Source organism: Aquila chrysaetos, chromosome 19 (assembly GCF_900496995.4).
Source record: "Aquila chrysaetos chrysaetos chromosome 19, bAquChr1.4, whole genome shotgun sequence".
Lineage (NCBI taxonomy): Eukaryota > Metazoa > Chordata > Aves > Accipitriformes > Accipitridae > Aquila > Aquila chrysaetos.
In genome coordinates, this window is record NC_044022.1 from 16,469,457 (window position 1) to 16,482,737 (window position 13,281).

The following is a 13,281-nucleotide window of genomic DNA, read 5'->3' on the forward strand; positions in this document are numbered from 1 at the left end:
CCTCTGAAGAACTAGTTTCACAAGGTCAGGTCGGAGGATGGCCTGGTGTATGCCTGGGAAGATGTGGCTGAAGACAGTCACAAGTATGTGTGTGGAATGTTTTTATCTTTAACTGTTCTGAAGACTGGCAAACATCCCAGTTGAGCCAGATATGTGCTCCTGTGTTAGCAATATTGGCTGTATGCTGTTAGTTCTTTCTAGATCTTTGTTGAAACATATATAAGTTTGATTCTTTTGTGAAATAAACGGAATCTTGTACGGAGAGCTTGAGTGCTTAATTCAGTCGCGGCAGGAAGCACAACCAAATAGCAAAAAAAAACCCCCAAACACATGATTAATAATACTGCAATGAAATTGCTGTTTGAATTCAGTCATAACAGTTTCAATTACACTTTGAATTTCTCCCTTAACAAAACTAAGAAGTCAGTAGTTTACTGCTCTCACATTTATTCTCGACTCTGATAGATGTGCATGATTAAAAGCGTTACAAAAACCGGCATTTGTATTTCAGAAAGGTCAAATCGCGATGCCGTCGCCAGCACCTCCCCGCTTCAGTCTCTCCCGACGAGGTGCGTCTCCTGGGGCCTGTCGATGCGGAAGAGCAGCTCGGCGGGCAGGAGGTACCCCAGGTAGTGCACGCTGTCGGGGCTGGTGTCCTGGTGGTAGTGCCCTCCATCCCCGTGGTGGCTGAAACAGTGGGTGTGCTCCAGGCGCAGGTCAAAGCCCTGTCACCAGAGAAAGGCCGGTGAACACTCGTTCACGTGAACTGTGGTTAAAAGTCCTGGGATAGCCTCTCCTTTACACCACATATTTCCACGCATCTCAGAGTCTGCTCCAACCAGTGAGCAGTGAAAACTTGTGAGACACTTGTGGTAAGACAAAAGAAGAGGCGCTGTACCAGGCTTTATACCATAGGACATCAAAGAGAAAAGAATTTAGAAACCCTGACAGCACCCAACTATTGGTGTCAATCTCCCAGAGATTTCCTTTTTGTTTTTCTCTCTCTTTCCATTGGGATTAAATAAAGCAGTCACACCAAGGAACCACTACTGGAAATCAGAACCCCTTCGCGCTGAATGCCACAGGCCCACGCAATAAAGGGACAATCTCTACTCCAATTCCGAGAGCCAGCTTAGATGAAAATGGGAAGAATAGCCAATAAAATAACAACTAGCATACTAAACCATGGGATCACCCCCACCGCTTTTTTATATGTCCTGGTTTCAGCTGGGATAGAATTAATTTTCTTTCTAGTAGCTGGTATAGTGCTATGTTTTGGATTCAGTATGAGGAGAATGGTGATAACACACTGACATTTTCAGTTGTTGCTAAGTAGCGTTTAGACTAAGTCAAGGATTTTTCAGCTTCTGATGCCCAGCCAGCAAGAAGGCTGGAGGGGCACAAGAAGTTGGGAGGGGACACAACCAGGACAGCTGACCCAAACTGGCCACAGGGGTATTCCATACCGTGTGATGTCATACCCAGTATATAAACTGAGTGGAGTTGGCCCGGGGTGGGGATCACTGCTCGGGAACTAATTGGGCATCGGTTGGCAAGTAGTGAGCAATTGCATTATGCATCACTTGTTTTGTATATTCCAATCCTTTTATTATTATTATTATTATTATTATTGTCATTTTATTATTGCTGTTATCATTATTATTTTCTTCCTTTCTGTTATATTAAACTGTTCTTATCTCAACCCTTGAGTTTTACATTGGTTTTTTTTTTTCCCTGATTCCCTCCCCCATCCCACTGGGTGAGGGGGAATTGAGTGAGTGGCTGTGTGGTGCTTAGTTGCTGGCTGGGGTTAAACTATGACAATGTATCATAGAATCCTGGAATGGTTTGGGTTGGAAGAGACCTTTAAAGATCACGTAGTTCATCCCCCCCTGCCATGGGCAGGGACATCTTCAAGTAGATCAGGTTGCTCAAAGCCCCATCCAACCTGCCTTTGAACACTGCCAGGGATGGAGCATCCACAGTTTCTCTGGACAACCTGTTCCAGTGTCTCATCACCCTCATCGTAAAAAATTTCTTCCTTATGTCCAATCTAAATCTACTCCCTTTCAGTTTAAAACCCTTGCCCCTTCTCCTGTCACTACAGGGCCTGGTAAAAAGTCTCTCTCCATCTTTCTTATAAGCCTCCTTTAAGTATTGAAAGGCCACAATTATGTCTCCCCGGAGCCTTCTCCTATGCACGCTGAACAACCCCAACTATCTCAGCCTGTCTTCATAGGAGAGGTTCTCCAGCCCTCAGACCATTTTCATGGCCCTCTTCTGGACCCTCTCCAACAGGTCCATGTCTTTCTTGGGGCCCCAGAGCTGCATGCAGCACTCTAGGTGGGGTCTCAGCACGGAGAGAATCACCTCCCTTGACCTGTTGGTCACGCTTCTTCTGATACAGCCCGGGATATGGTTTGTTTTCAGGGCTGCAAGAGGATACTGATGAGCAATGCTATGACGTTTGAATGCCACCTTCTACTGTTGTCCCTATAGTGACACTCACATTTCCATAACCATAGGCTTAGCCGAGTGCTGTTGAGCTTGCAGTGGATACAGATGGGAGTAACCCAGCTGCATCGACTGTACAAGTTGCATTGGTTCTGAATAGAGCAGCCGTTGATGGCTGTTTTCAAAGTACTCATCAGTTGATTCTGGGAAGATGCACTCAATTTAGCCTTAGGCCAAAGGCTGCCACATAATGACACGATAAAGTCACACCCTTGAACGTATCCAAGCCTACAGCATGTCTCATTTAACTCTGGAAAAAATGTTTTTTATATTACTTATGACTGGAGTGTTATTTATAAAATAGTCATTTTCATCTATGGTTTCCTGGTTACTTTCAAATAAATAGACTTCCTAATGGTGAACATCTTAATGGCTTTTGAAACTAGATTGGTTTTTATCCTGAATTGTTTGCTGTTGAATCTAGTGCTTGTGGAAGATGCTAGATAACTTTCTAGCGTGAGGCTTTGCAGACTTTAATTTGTGTCAGCAATTATGAAACACGTGCTTCACATATTTTGACACAGTATTAGCAGAGAGAGTTCTTAGAAAAGTGAACTACATGAGCACATGGTTGAACAAGCTTCCATGCTCTTGACATTTCTCCTTGTGTGGCCAGCAGTGAATGCAAACTATGCTGTTGGGTGTGGGACAAAAACACTTGCACACTTGCAGTTGGAACCGAACCGTTAAGTTCAATCCACTACGAACAGCCACTAGGTTTCAGAATGACCTAGCCTCAATTCAAACCAGTGACAGAAATGAGAAGCTTCTATTTCATTACACCATCTCTGGAAGAGTTTAAAACAATATATACACACTCTGGTTCTGAAAAGGAAAACCATATCCAAGACAGAATTCATCACAAGTCTCAGTTTATACTTAGAAATGAGAAAGAGACTCACTGGATCTCTGGAAACTATTACCGGCTGACAAATCAGGGGAGCCTTCATTTCAAAGAATTTGAGCCAGTTATTCACATCCTCATCAGTATTCAGAGGACAAGCAGAAAATTCTGGAGGCTACAGCAAAAGTAAAAGCTTTATAAGTGAAAGGAAGACACTTGTATCAAGATACTTTTTCTCTAGCAACTTTCCTTGGCTTTTCCCCTCCCCACTATTCTGTTCACATTCCTTCTTGCCTAAAAGCAGCTCACCAGTGCCCATTACTGTGTTTCTGCCAGAAACAGAAGTGACCAGAATATTGCTTCTTTCATTCCACAGGTAGTGGGAGAACTACTGAAATAAGGATTCTCCTCCTGGTACCTTTTAGAAGCTCAAGCATTTTTTAAAAGTCTGTTTCTTCTTATAAGTATCATCTCAGTTAATGTATTTGATTTCAATTCATTTTACAATAGTTCTACAGTTCTTTAGCTGCCCATGGATTTCAAAAGAAAAGATGACGGTACTAAGGCCAAGTAATACAGCATCACTAGTTCTGTAACATCAGTTTTGTAATATCAGCTCCTTACTTTAATGCACTGCTTATCCTAACAGTTTATGCATACATTTAAAAATACAAAACAAAGTCAAGGATCTAAGATGTTACACCCTGATTTATACTTTTGTTTTCAGGAGGATGAAGAAAGTTATATTAGTTGAGAACAACTTACCATAATGTGAATCTTTGCCTTCCCCTTCTGAATGATAAATGTACCACCCATCCCAACAGGCTTTTCTCCATAGTGTTTCTCTAAAATTTGTCTCAGACAAGACACAAAGTTAAGTTCCCCAGTTCTTCCATTGGCTTTCACTTCAATGACCTGAAGAATGAAGTTAATTTGTCACTGCTGTCTCCTGCTGCAACAGTGTGCAAAGGTCTGTGAAAGCTTCTCTGAAATTCTCCCAAGCTTATAACCCAAGATTACTTTTTTAAAATGTGAGTTTCCCTGCAAGTGCTGCTCCACTTGCATCGTTCAAGTACGTGACCAACTCTCTTTCCTGACTTTCTGTTCAACGCTACCTTTGCCTGTGAAGGGTGCTGGGCAGCACATCATTTACTCATACATGAGACAATGACATAAGCAACCCCTTTCTGTCTACCAGCTGGCTTCCACTCTGTTAGAAAGAAACTCTTGGAAACAGAGAAGTCTGCTAGTTTCCATGCAGTAGTCAGGTTTCTGACTGCTCTGCCAACACCTCTTTGTGCTAGCTGTGTTGGGGGAAGCACTTCTACAAAAAACTAAACAAGTACCCAGACCTGATTTACACAAGTACTTTATACAACCATTACCTTAAATCACTGCTAGTTTGGACTGGATTTGAATGGATGATTTATGATGGAAAAGTTTTAGTAAACTAGTATTTAACCCTCAAAAATCCAAATGCCTCTCTGTCTCCACCAATTCTTCCCCTCATTCACCGGCATCAGTTCCTTATGTTTTGATATTTCTTTCATGGAATTACTACTATTATCACAGAAAACTGATAGGAGAACACTGAAACAGGAGTTTCCCTTCAGCCACAAAGCTCTACAAGCAAAGTCACCTTTGATCCAAGTACGTACCTTACCAGGTTGGCCCTCACTGGCATAAAGGTTGGCCAACAGCCCAAACTCACAGTCAGTGTATTTACTGCTATACTTCTCAAGCAGGCACCCTTTATCTGCAGGATTTATCTGAGCAATGTAGCTCCCATTTACAGCAGGCTTTTTTTCACTCTTAGTTTGAACAATAGGGATAAGCTGAGAAAAAGAATGTGTAAGAATAAGTCAAGTAAGTCAATAAGAACATGTTCGAGTCAGTCAAATGAGCAGAACTCATAAACGCAATTTAAGCTTTGGACCTTGATCCCAAGAAATAATCCCCTTTGTCACACAGCTCTGTGTCTCAGGATGAGGTTTGTACTGGTAAGAAAAATGCACTAATATTGTAACGTAATTGAAAACTCCAGAAAACAGTTTTACTTTTTCTGGACAGTTAAATTTAATGTTATGTGAAGATGAATGCTAGTGTTAAAAAAAAAAAAAAAAAAAAAAAAAGAAAAAGAGAAGAAAAGTCTAACCATTGAGATCTGAGGCCTGCATGCAAGTATTGAAATTCTATGTAATACTTTCTCAGTGTACATTTACAACCACTATTATAGTGCCCCAAATTTAATCTAGATAGGGACTATATAATCTGCCAATAAATGCATCAAAATGAGATGGCAAGACCAGAGGTTTATGCTGAAGAAGACTGACTAACCAAAGCCTCCACAGGCAGTAGTTTTCATCTCCCGCCTCACCTGCAGGTGATCATTTTGTATGTGGCATCTTTAAAACTTACAATGGTAAAACAAAGCCATCCAAGAGGGCAAAAGACAGGGAGTATTTCAAATGCATTTACCAGTAACTTTGGCAAGCATTTCTAAATCTTGTCATTAAAATCTCTGGTCAGGTCTTTGTCAATCAGTTTCAAAAAATCATGTTTCTTGCATGCTTCAAAGCAATCACATGCTTCTTGGAGAATGACAAGTTAAAAATTAATCTTTATTATCTTAATAGTATGCAACTCATTGGATGGCCCTCATCTGAATTCCTTCTAATGTGTTTTATGTGCTTTTGGCATGAATGGCGTTTATTAAAATGTTTTGCTGTAAATGGGAAATACCCAGCATGATACTGCTCTACTATTATGATACTTTCATGAATTCATTGAGAACCAGAACACTTATTCACTGACCTCAGCATTTACTCCAAGAATCTTAGATGAAGCAGCTCCAGCTCCAAGAATGAAAGCTCCAGGCAGCTCTATGTCTTTTGCAACTGCATTTAGATCATAAACCTGCAAGAGAGAAACAATTCTTTGATTTTGGTGTGGTGCTATGATTCTGAATTTTCATTCTGTTCACTATAACCTCTGGATGCATTTAATTCACAATGCCCTCATTAGTATTTTGGATAATTAGGTTGAACACAGTTTCTGAACAACACAACATTTGGTAGTAACAAATTGGGTACATGTCCATTTGTTTTCTGAAAGATAGAGTCTGCCTATAAGTTCTCCTGCCATTTTACCCAAAAACTGAATTATTGTTCTTATTGAAATTTATATTTGTGTAAAATAAAAAATGGAAGGGAATATTATATAGAGACAGATGGGGTGAAGTGTCAGAAAGGAGGCATGGTATTCTTGGAAAAGACAGTAACACGAATCCAGTGTTGCCCTGAAAATGCAAATACAACCAGTTTTTACTGTTTTTTTACCACAGAAGCGTGGCTGTGACTTGAAATCCCAGGCATGCTGCAAGCTGTATATAAACATGCAGACAAGCCCCTTGTTTAGTAGTTTGTTCCACGGCTCCTGTCACAGATGGTATGTTTCCAAAGCTATCTTGTATTTGAGGGCAGGAGAAGATGAACCATCAACCACAATATGCTATTTTTGCTATGATATGTAAGATTTCCTGACATAGTCTGTTTAACACACATCAGAATCAATCTCATAAAACACTGAAAAGTAAGTCTCTTTCACAAGTGGAATATTATAGTATCTGTTAGTCCTTAGTTTTGTTTGTATTTCAACAAGATACTGCTTTTCTTTTGACAGATATGTTAAACCCCACAGCTACAGGAAAGACTCACTTTTTCTTTCTGTACAACAGGTATGAGATAAGGAACACCTCCCACATCTGCTATTCTAGGCTTTCCGCAGATTCCTGGAAGAATACAGCCAGTTAGCTTGGTAAAATATTTTTTCCTAATAATCTTAAATGAGCACACAATCTAAATCCACCAAAGAACTGGTTCCTTGAACTTCTAAAACCCTTTGAGAACACTATTTCCCTAGCATGCTTAGATAAAGTGTTGCACTCTTAAGAAGTCCGAGGACAGTAAGCCCTAAAATGATTCACAGTAGGATTTAATGCTAAGCAACCTGTTGTAAAATTAACATTCTCTAAGCACAAAAAAATATTACAGCGGGCAACAACTGCCATTTGCTAGTTCTCCAGCAACATGCCTTTGTCAGAGAGTAGATACCCCCACTGGGACTCCGCTTGCAAAATTTCAGCAAAGCGGATGCCTGAGTCTCAGGACAATTCATCCCACTTATTTGGACATGTATTTTAAGAAGGGATGAATCACCTTCTGGAGGTGTTTCTTTCTCTACATTGATGACAGAGGGAACTCAGAGGAGTAGCACAGATGACATGTCTGTGTTCCAGACAGCTAATGTCAAAGAAGATGAATCCCACTCAGAATAAGACAGTTTCACTTCACTGACATACATGAATGGCAGGAATTTAAAAATGAATAGAAGTACAGCTCCTTAGGTTCAGAGAGTGATTGGCATGGATCAAAAAAATTTCTCCATCTGGAAGATAACAACTAAATTTCAAAACCTTTTCAGTACACTAAATCAAGCTTATGAAATAAGTGAGTACTGCAATCATAGGTTAAGAAAACAAATTATGACAAGTACTTGGTAATGATTTGTCCTTGTTCATACATCAGCTAGGAAGCAAATCCAGAAATAAAATGTAGCTCTCCTATCATGCACGTTCTTTACCTGAAAAACAATTTAAGCTCTCCCAACATCTTTAGAAGATCAAAACCAAGTAGGATCAGGTAGAAAGAACTGAAGAAGTCTTAGTGGAAGACAGGAATGCTAGGTTACCTTTAGCAGGAAAGTTGAAGGGTTCCTGAGTCAGATCAGGACAGTCTACAACAGAGACTTGAGCATCAGCAAAATTTTCTTTAAGCCCTTTCTGCAAAACTATAATAAAGAATAATGGCAAAGTTATTGACAATGAAAAATTACCAAGAGTTTGACAAGTTACTAACAACAATAAATATATCTGATTAGGTTATATTTCAGCAAGATACATTAAAGAACTTAATGCTTACCCTAAGTAACTCCATTGATTTAAATGTTACTGTCTCTAGGCACTTATTTCCTGAGTCAGAGCTTCAGAGAAGAGCAAAAGCTTGTTCAGATAATTGTTAGCTACCACATCAATTAATTTTAAGAATTTTAAAAACCTTTTAATTGACGTACAATAACTGACTGCTACTAGTAGCACTAGGAGCAGCACAGTGTAAAGTAACATGGGTAAATTCAAAGCACATTCAGCAGTGGCTTTGCTTCACAAGAGCAGACAATTATGATCACAGTCAAATATCACGCGAGAGCAAAGGAGGAAGTAAGTTTTAGCTGAAGTGACAATCAGTTCTTTAACTAGACTGTTTGCAATAGCTTGATCATAATCTCAAACTGTCTCTGCTGTCTGGAAACTTCTGCTGTCACAGGATATTGCCTGTCATGTTTACGTTCATGTGGAGATTTTTTGGCAAGTGCCACTGCCACTTGGATAATGATACGGTGCTGATATCTAGACTTTTGGTTTTGCTTCATATCAATGTTTTTAGGCTCCGAACCTGCAAAGTCACTGAAACAACAGGAAGGATTCTGACTTAGACAAGTGCACTGTTTGGAAACAACTTCCAAACCTTAATTGAGTGTGGGATTGCCTTCACATACACTGCTTCAAATACTGTGTTAAAAGGTCCAAGTTCTTTCATGCCTGAGGGTCTGCTTTGGCAGGTGTCTCAAACTAAGGAACAGAAAATCTAGTCTGTGATCTCAAATCAGGCAGTTCTTTATTTACTCAGAAGACTTTCCTGTGCCTTTGTTTCCTCCAATCAGGATTTCAGCTGTGCCTTACCTCTTGGGAGCAGATTTACCAAGCTATTGACCACAAGGGTCAGTAGAAGGTACTTGACAGGTTTCTAAATACCTCTCGGCATCTTCTGATAAGTGGAAAAGGACAAGAAAAGGGCACTACTCAAATTATACTCAAGAGCTGAACAGCAACAAAATTCACAACTGACAGGAGGTCCTCAGGACAGACAGGGCAAAAAATAAAAAGGAAAATTCTGCTTCATGACCCATCTTTTCTGCTACTGTTTTAAGCTGTTCTACTGCAAGTACATGCTGTTCTCTGCAGACCCCACAGGTCTATAGCAGCCCTGGCCTACTGCCCCGGCCTGACAGCTACAGGGTGAGGAGAGCACCAAGAACCACTGCTGGGACCACACTTCTGAAAGCATGGAAATATCAAACTCACACAGATTTGGGACAGTGGCAGACTGAACTTGAAGACCTCTCTGAAAGAAAAAAAACCCTTCAGTACATCTGCTGCAGGAGACAGACTACCAGAAGGAATAATGCCTTTCTACTGGGGCAAGAAAAGAAGCTCATGAGCAAATGGATTGGACCAAATCACCTCTAGAGGTCCCTTCCAACCCCAGCCATTCTGTTATTCTGAGCACTTTTTTTGAAGGCTTTGGAAAGAAACAAACTAAATACAATGTTTCCTGCAGCCTGGTTGTAAGGCAATCACCAAAGAAGAGCCAACTAGGTTCAAGCAAGACGACCTGCCATGCTATAGTGCATCTTTTCAGCTGTGTTTTAAGTAGTCCTGAAAAAGAAAGAAATAGTAGAGGGTAGAGGAGGACAGATAATCCCATATATTTAAGTAAGTTTGGTCTGTAATGGTCAAACTTTCACAACACAAATGCACAAATATGCAAATGCAGCAGACAGTTTTAAAGAGTTTGAGAGCGTGTTTGTGTGCTTAAGTATCATTGGTATTTGGGGGAGGAGTCATTGTTTGCTTTAAAGAAATAATAGCATATAGAAAAATAGTGCTTTTCTTTACATCTCAGTGTGCTAAGAGCAGGAACATTCTGCATGTACTAGCTGTAGAAAGGTTTTGATAAGAGCTTTAAGATAAGTTTGAAGAGTACATTATAAGTTTGTAAAAAGTTACACACTGCGTAACTTACCCCCAGCAAGCTCCTCCAGACTTGGAACGTGAAAAGCAAACCTTTCAACTTTGGCCATTTCCTAATTGGTGCTGATTTCTTCAGGTAAGAAGTTACAATTTACTACACTGTAGGAGCGACTGATCTGTCAACAAGGATAATAGTTTAACGATTAAAGGAGGCTGTTTTCAATATGTTACTTATTTTTCAATTTCACTCAAGAATACATATAAAACAGTAGAATTGTAGTTCTGCCATCAAAGGAAAGACTAACAGCTTCAATAGTAATGTTAATTTTCTTACGCGCTTTGGAAGAAGACGTGTCTGTCAACTCTATAGCTGGCTGAGAGCATTACCTATGCTACTCCTCAAGCTTACAACTGGGTGTAGGCAAAACACATCCTACGCTGAATACAGTTCAAGGGACATGTCAGGAGATTTATCTGTCCTTTGTAAGCCTGGAGTCATAATTTGGTTTTGAAAGAAAACTGAGCTTTTCTGAGCACATTAGCTGCCTCCTCAGGTCTTCCCTACCTTAATGTTTACTTTTCCAGCATTGGCTATGGTGGACTTTCAACCTCAGCAGTGACATGATCTCCAATTGATTCTGGGCATGTTTTTCCCTTCCAGAGGGGAAAAGGCTAGCAGCGAAATAGAGAACAACAGCAGCAAGTTCTGCAGTATCAGGCTCTGTACCCACACAGAGCCTGTAACAAAAAGTTTTGTTTGAACATAAGTTTAAGAACCCCTTTACAAATGAACTGTATTTCAGTCACCCTTGCAACAGCAAAGTCAGCTACTAGGGCAAACCATTAGCTCAGGGCAGAAACAGCTGATTATATACTACCTATAAATCAGCCACAGCAATCATTAACTCCTTAGGCACATGCTTGCTGCACACAGCAGAAAAAGAAAATGGGTCCCACTTATCCAGATCTCACGCCTTGGAGGAAAAAGTCAAAAACTTAATACAGTCCCAGACCTGACAGAACTTTTGTTAGGAAGGACTATGATGTGAGCTAGCTGTTTATGTATACTTCTAGCTTCTATTTTAAAAAGAAATCCTAGCTTTTATGATTGTCAAAAGTCCCAACTGCCCTTATACCATCAGCCTCTTAGTCTGCATAAAGAAAAAAACCCAGCGGAAAAAATAAATAAAAAGAGTTGGGAGGTCATAGCAGTCACTTAACTGAAGTCTTTGAGCTCAAAGTTTAGCTACCCCAAATTACTGCTGTAGCATGCAGTAGAGGAAGGGAGAAAGGCAGCTACCTGTGTACAGTAATTCTCATCTCAGTTGGTCTTATCCATCTCCACAGGTGACTCCCTCCCTCCTCTGTCTCTGGAGGAGAAAGTAACAGGCTGGATTTGGTGCCTCTGGTAGAAGCCTACTGTCAGATGGAGTGACTCATACCCCAAGACTTGAAGTGTGCACCATGAACACAAGAAAGGGAGTAATTAGTCAGAGAAAGAAAGTAAGAAGATGGCTTTGGCAGTATCATTTTAGATGATACTGATTCCCTCCAGAACCTTTTGCCAGATCCAGAAGGAGGCTGTGCCAGGACCTAAGACACCCACTGAAAAAGTCCTGAAACAGACTAAGAAGACAGGCTACAACTGCTGTTGTGCAAAAGGCAGAGGCAAGACTTGGACACAGTTCAAATAAGTAGGCTCAGATATAACACCTAGACCATCACCTTCTGTTTAAAGGACAGTCGTCAGCTCCCCACAATCAAGAAAGAAGGGAAAGACTGTGGGAAAAGCTCGATGTACATAATAAACCCGATCTAATTGTTAGACAGTAGTCCTTACCGGGAAGGACACAAAAGAGGAGTAGATCTGTGAGTCACCACCGGAAGGAGAGAATTCACGGGGGAGTTTGTGTGGTGTGGAAGGGAAAACCTGAAAGAAGACAAGACAATTAAGATCCATCATGGAGGGGTGGAGTGACATTGAATTACTACAGAAGACTTTCAAAGAAAACCCACAAATGCTAAAGGGACGATAAGATTATTAGATCTGGGATGGTGCAACAAGAATGGAGAGAACAAGCATCTAAAAAGACTGTAAAGGTCTATCTTTTTGAAGCTGGAAGAAAACATCAGAGAAAGTAGTCAAGGGACAGGAGAACGCAGATGAAATGGGAACCATGATATTAATGGGGGGGGGGTGGGGTGCCTAGTATCAAAATCTGAATTAAAACTAAATTTGGAGGGTACAAGCCGGACAGGAGAGGTTATAGGTACGGCAGAGATGAGTCAAGGTGGGGGAGAAAAGAAATATGAGGGAAAAATTGAAGATGGCAGTCGGTGAGAGAAGAGAAACTTAGCAATGACACCAGGAAGAGCAAAACATCTAGAGATGCATCCGCAGAGGCTGTATTCCTCAAACGGGGCGATGTAAGGAGATCCCGTACGTGGCAGAGGAAGGCTGCGGGGAAGCAGGGACATCTGCTCGCGCGGCTGGGATTTGGGGAAGGGACGGGTCATGGCAGGGCAAGAACAGGCGAGACCGGGCTCCTTAGGGAGAGCATCCGGGCAGCCAAAGGCAGCAAGGAGCGCTGGCGGGAAGAAACGCTGAAGCTGACGCCGCGCTTGGCACGGCTACGAGAGGAACGAAGGGATTATTCAGGCTGGAGCCGCCAGCTCAGGGGAGACCGGGCGGCAGAGCGAAGCAGAGGCAGGACAGCAACAACGAGAGGCCGACCGGTGCAACGAGCAGCTCCTCGGAGTCTCACAGCCAGCGGGGAAGCGCGGGAACGGCGCCCTGAAGGGGAGCGGTTGGAGGGGGAGACAGCCGGCAGCCGCCCCGCACTACCCGAGCCTGCAAAACCGCTGGCGGGCGACCCCCGGCCGCCGCTAGCGCCTGACCGCACGTACCTGCCCCGCCGTCCGGGCTGCGCGGCGGCACTGCCCGGCACTGCCCGCCCCCGCCGCGGCCCGGCCCCGGGGACCGCCCGGCCTGGCCCGGCCCGCCACCCCCAGCATGGCGGCGGCGCCGGACCTGCCTCTCCCTCCCTCCCTCCCG

The 13,281-nt window shown here is 42.1% G+C and overlaps 1 protein-coding gene across 6 annotated transcripts; it reads right to left on the minus strand.

The window, feature by feature from the left end:
- Window positions 1-430: 430 nt before the first annotated feature.
- On the minus strand, window positions 431-13,236 carry C19H11orf54 (chromosome 19 C11orf54 homolog). Of its 6 annotated transcripts, none has more exons than XM_030042386.1 (11): window positions 13,134-13,236; window positions 12,067-12,156; window positions 11,527-11,596; window positions 10,279-10,402; window positions 8,108-8,206; window positions 7,075-7,148; window positions 6,173-6,274; window positions 5,017-5,193; window positions 4,124-4,273; window positions 3,417-3,533; window positions 431-725 (listed from the first exon to the last, which is right to left on the minus strand). In XM_030042386.1, the coding sequence occupies exons 4-11, from the start codon at window positions 10,334-10,336 to the stop codon at window positions 552-554; spliced, it is 951 nt and encodes a 316-aa protein (XP_029898246.1). In that variant the 5' UTR covers window positions 10,337-10,402; window positions 11,527-11,596; window positions 12,067-12,156; window positions 13,134-13,236; the 3' UTR covers window positions 431-551. The 6 variants fall into 6 exon arrangements, with proteins under 6 accessions (XP_029898246.1, XP_029898244.1, XP_029898243.1 ...); XM_030042384.1 differs by having other exon boundaries at window positions 11,527-11,675; XM_030042383.1 differs by lacking the exon at window positions 11,527-11,596.
- Between the last annotated feature and the right edge of the window lie 45 nt (window positions 13,237-13,281).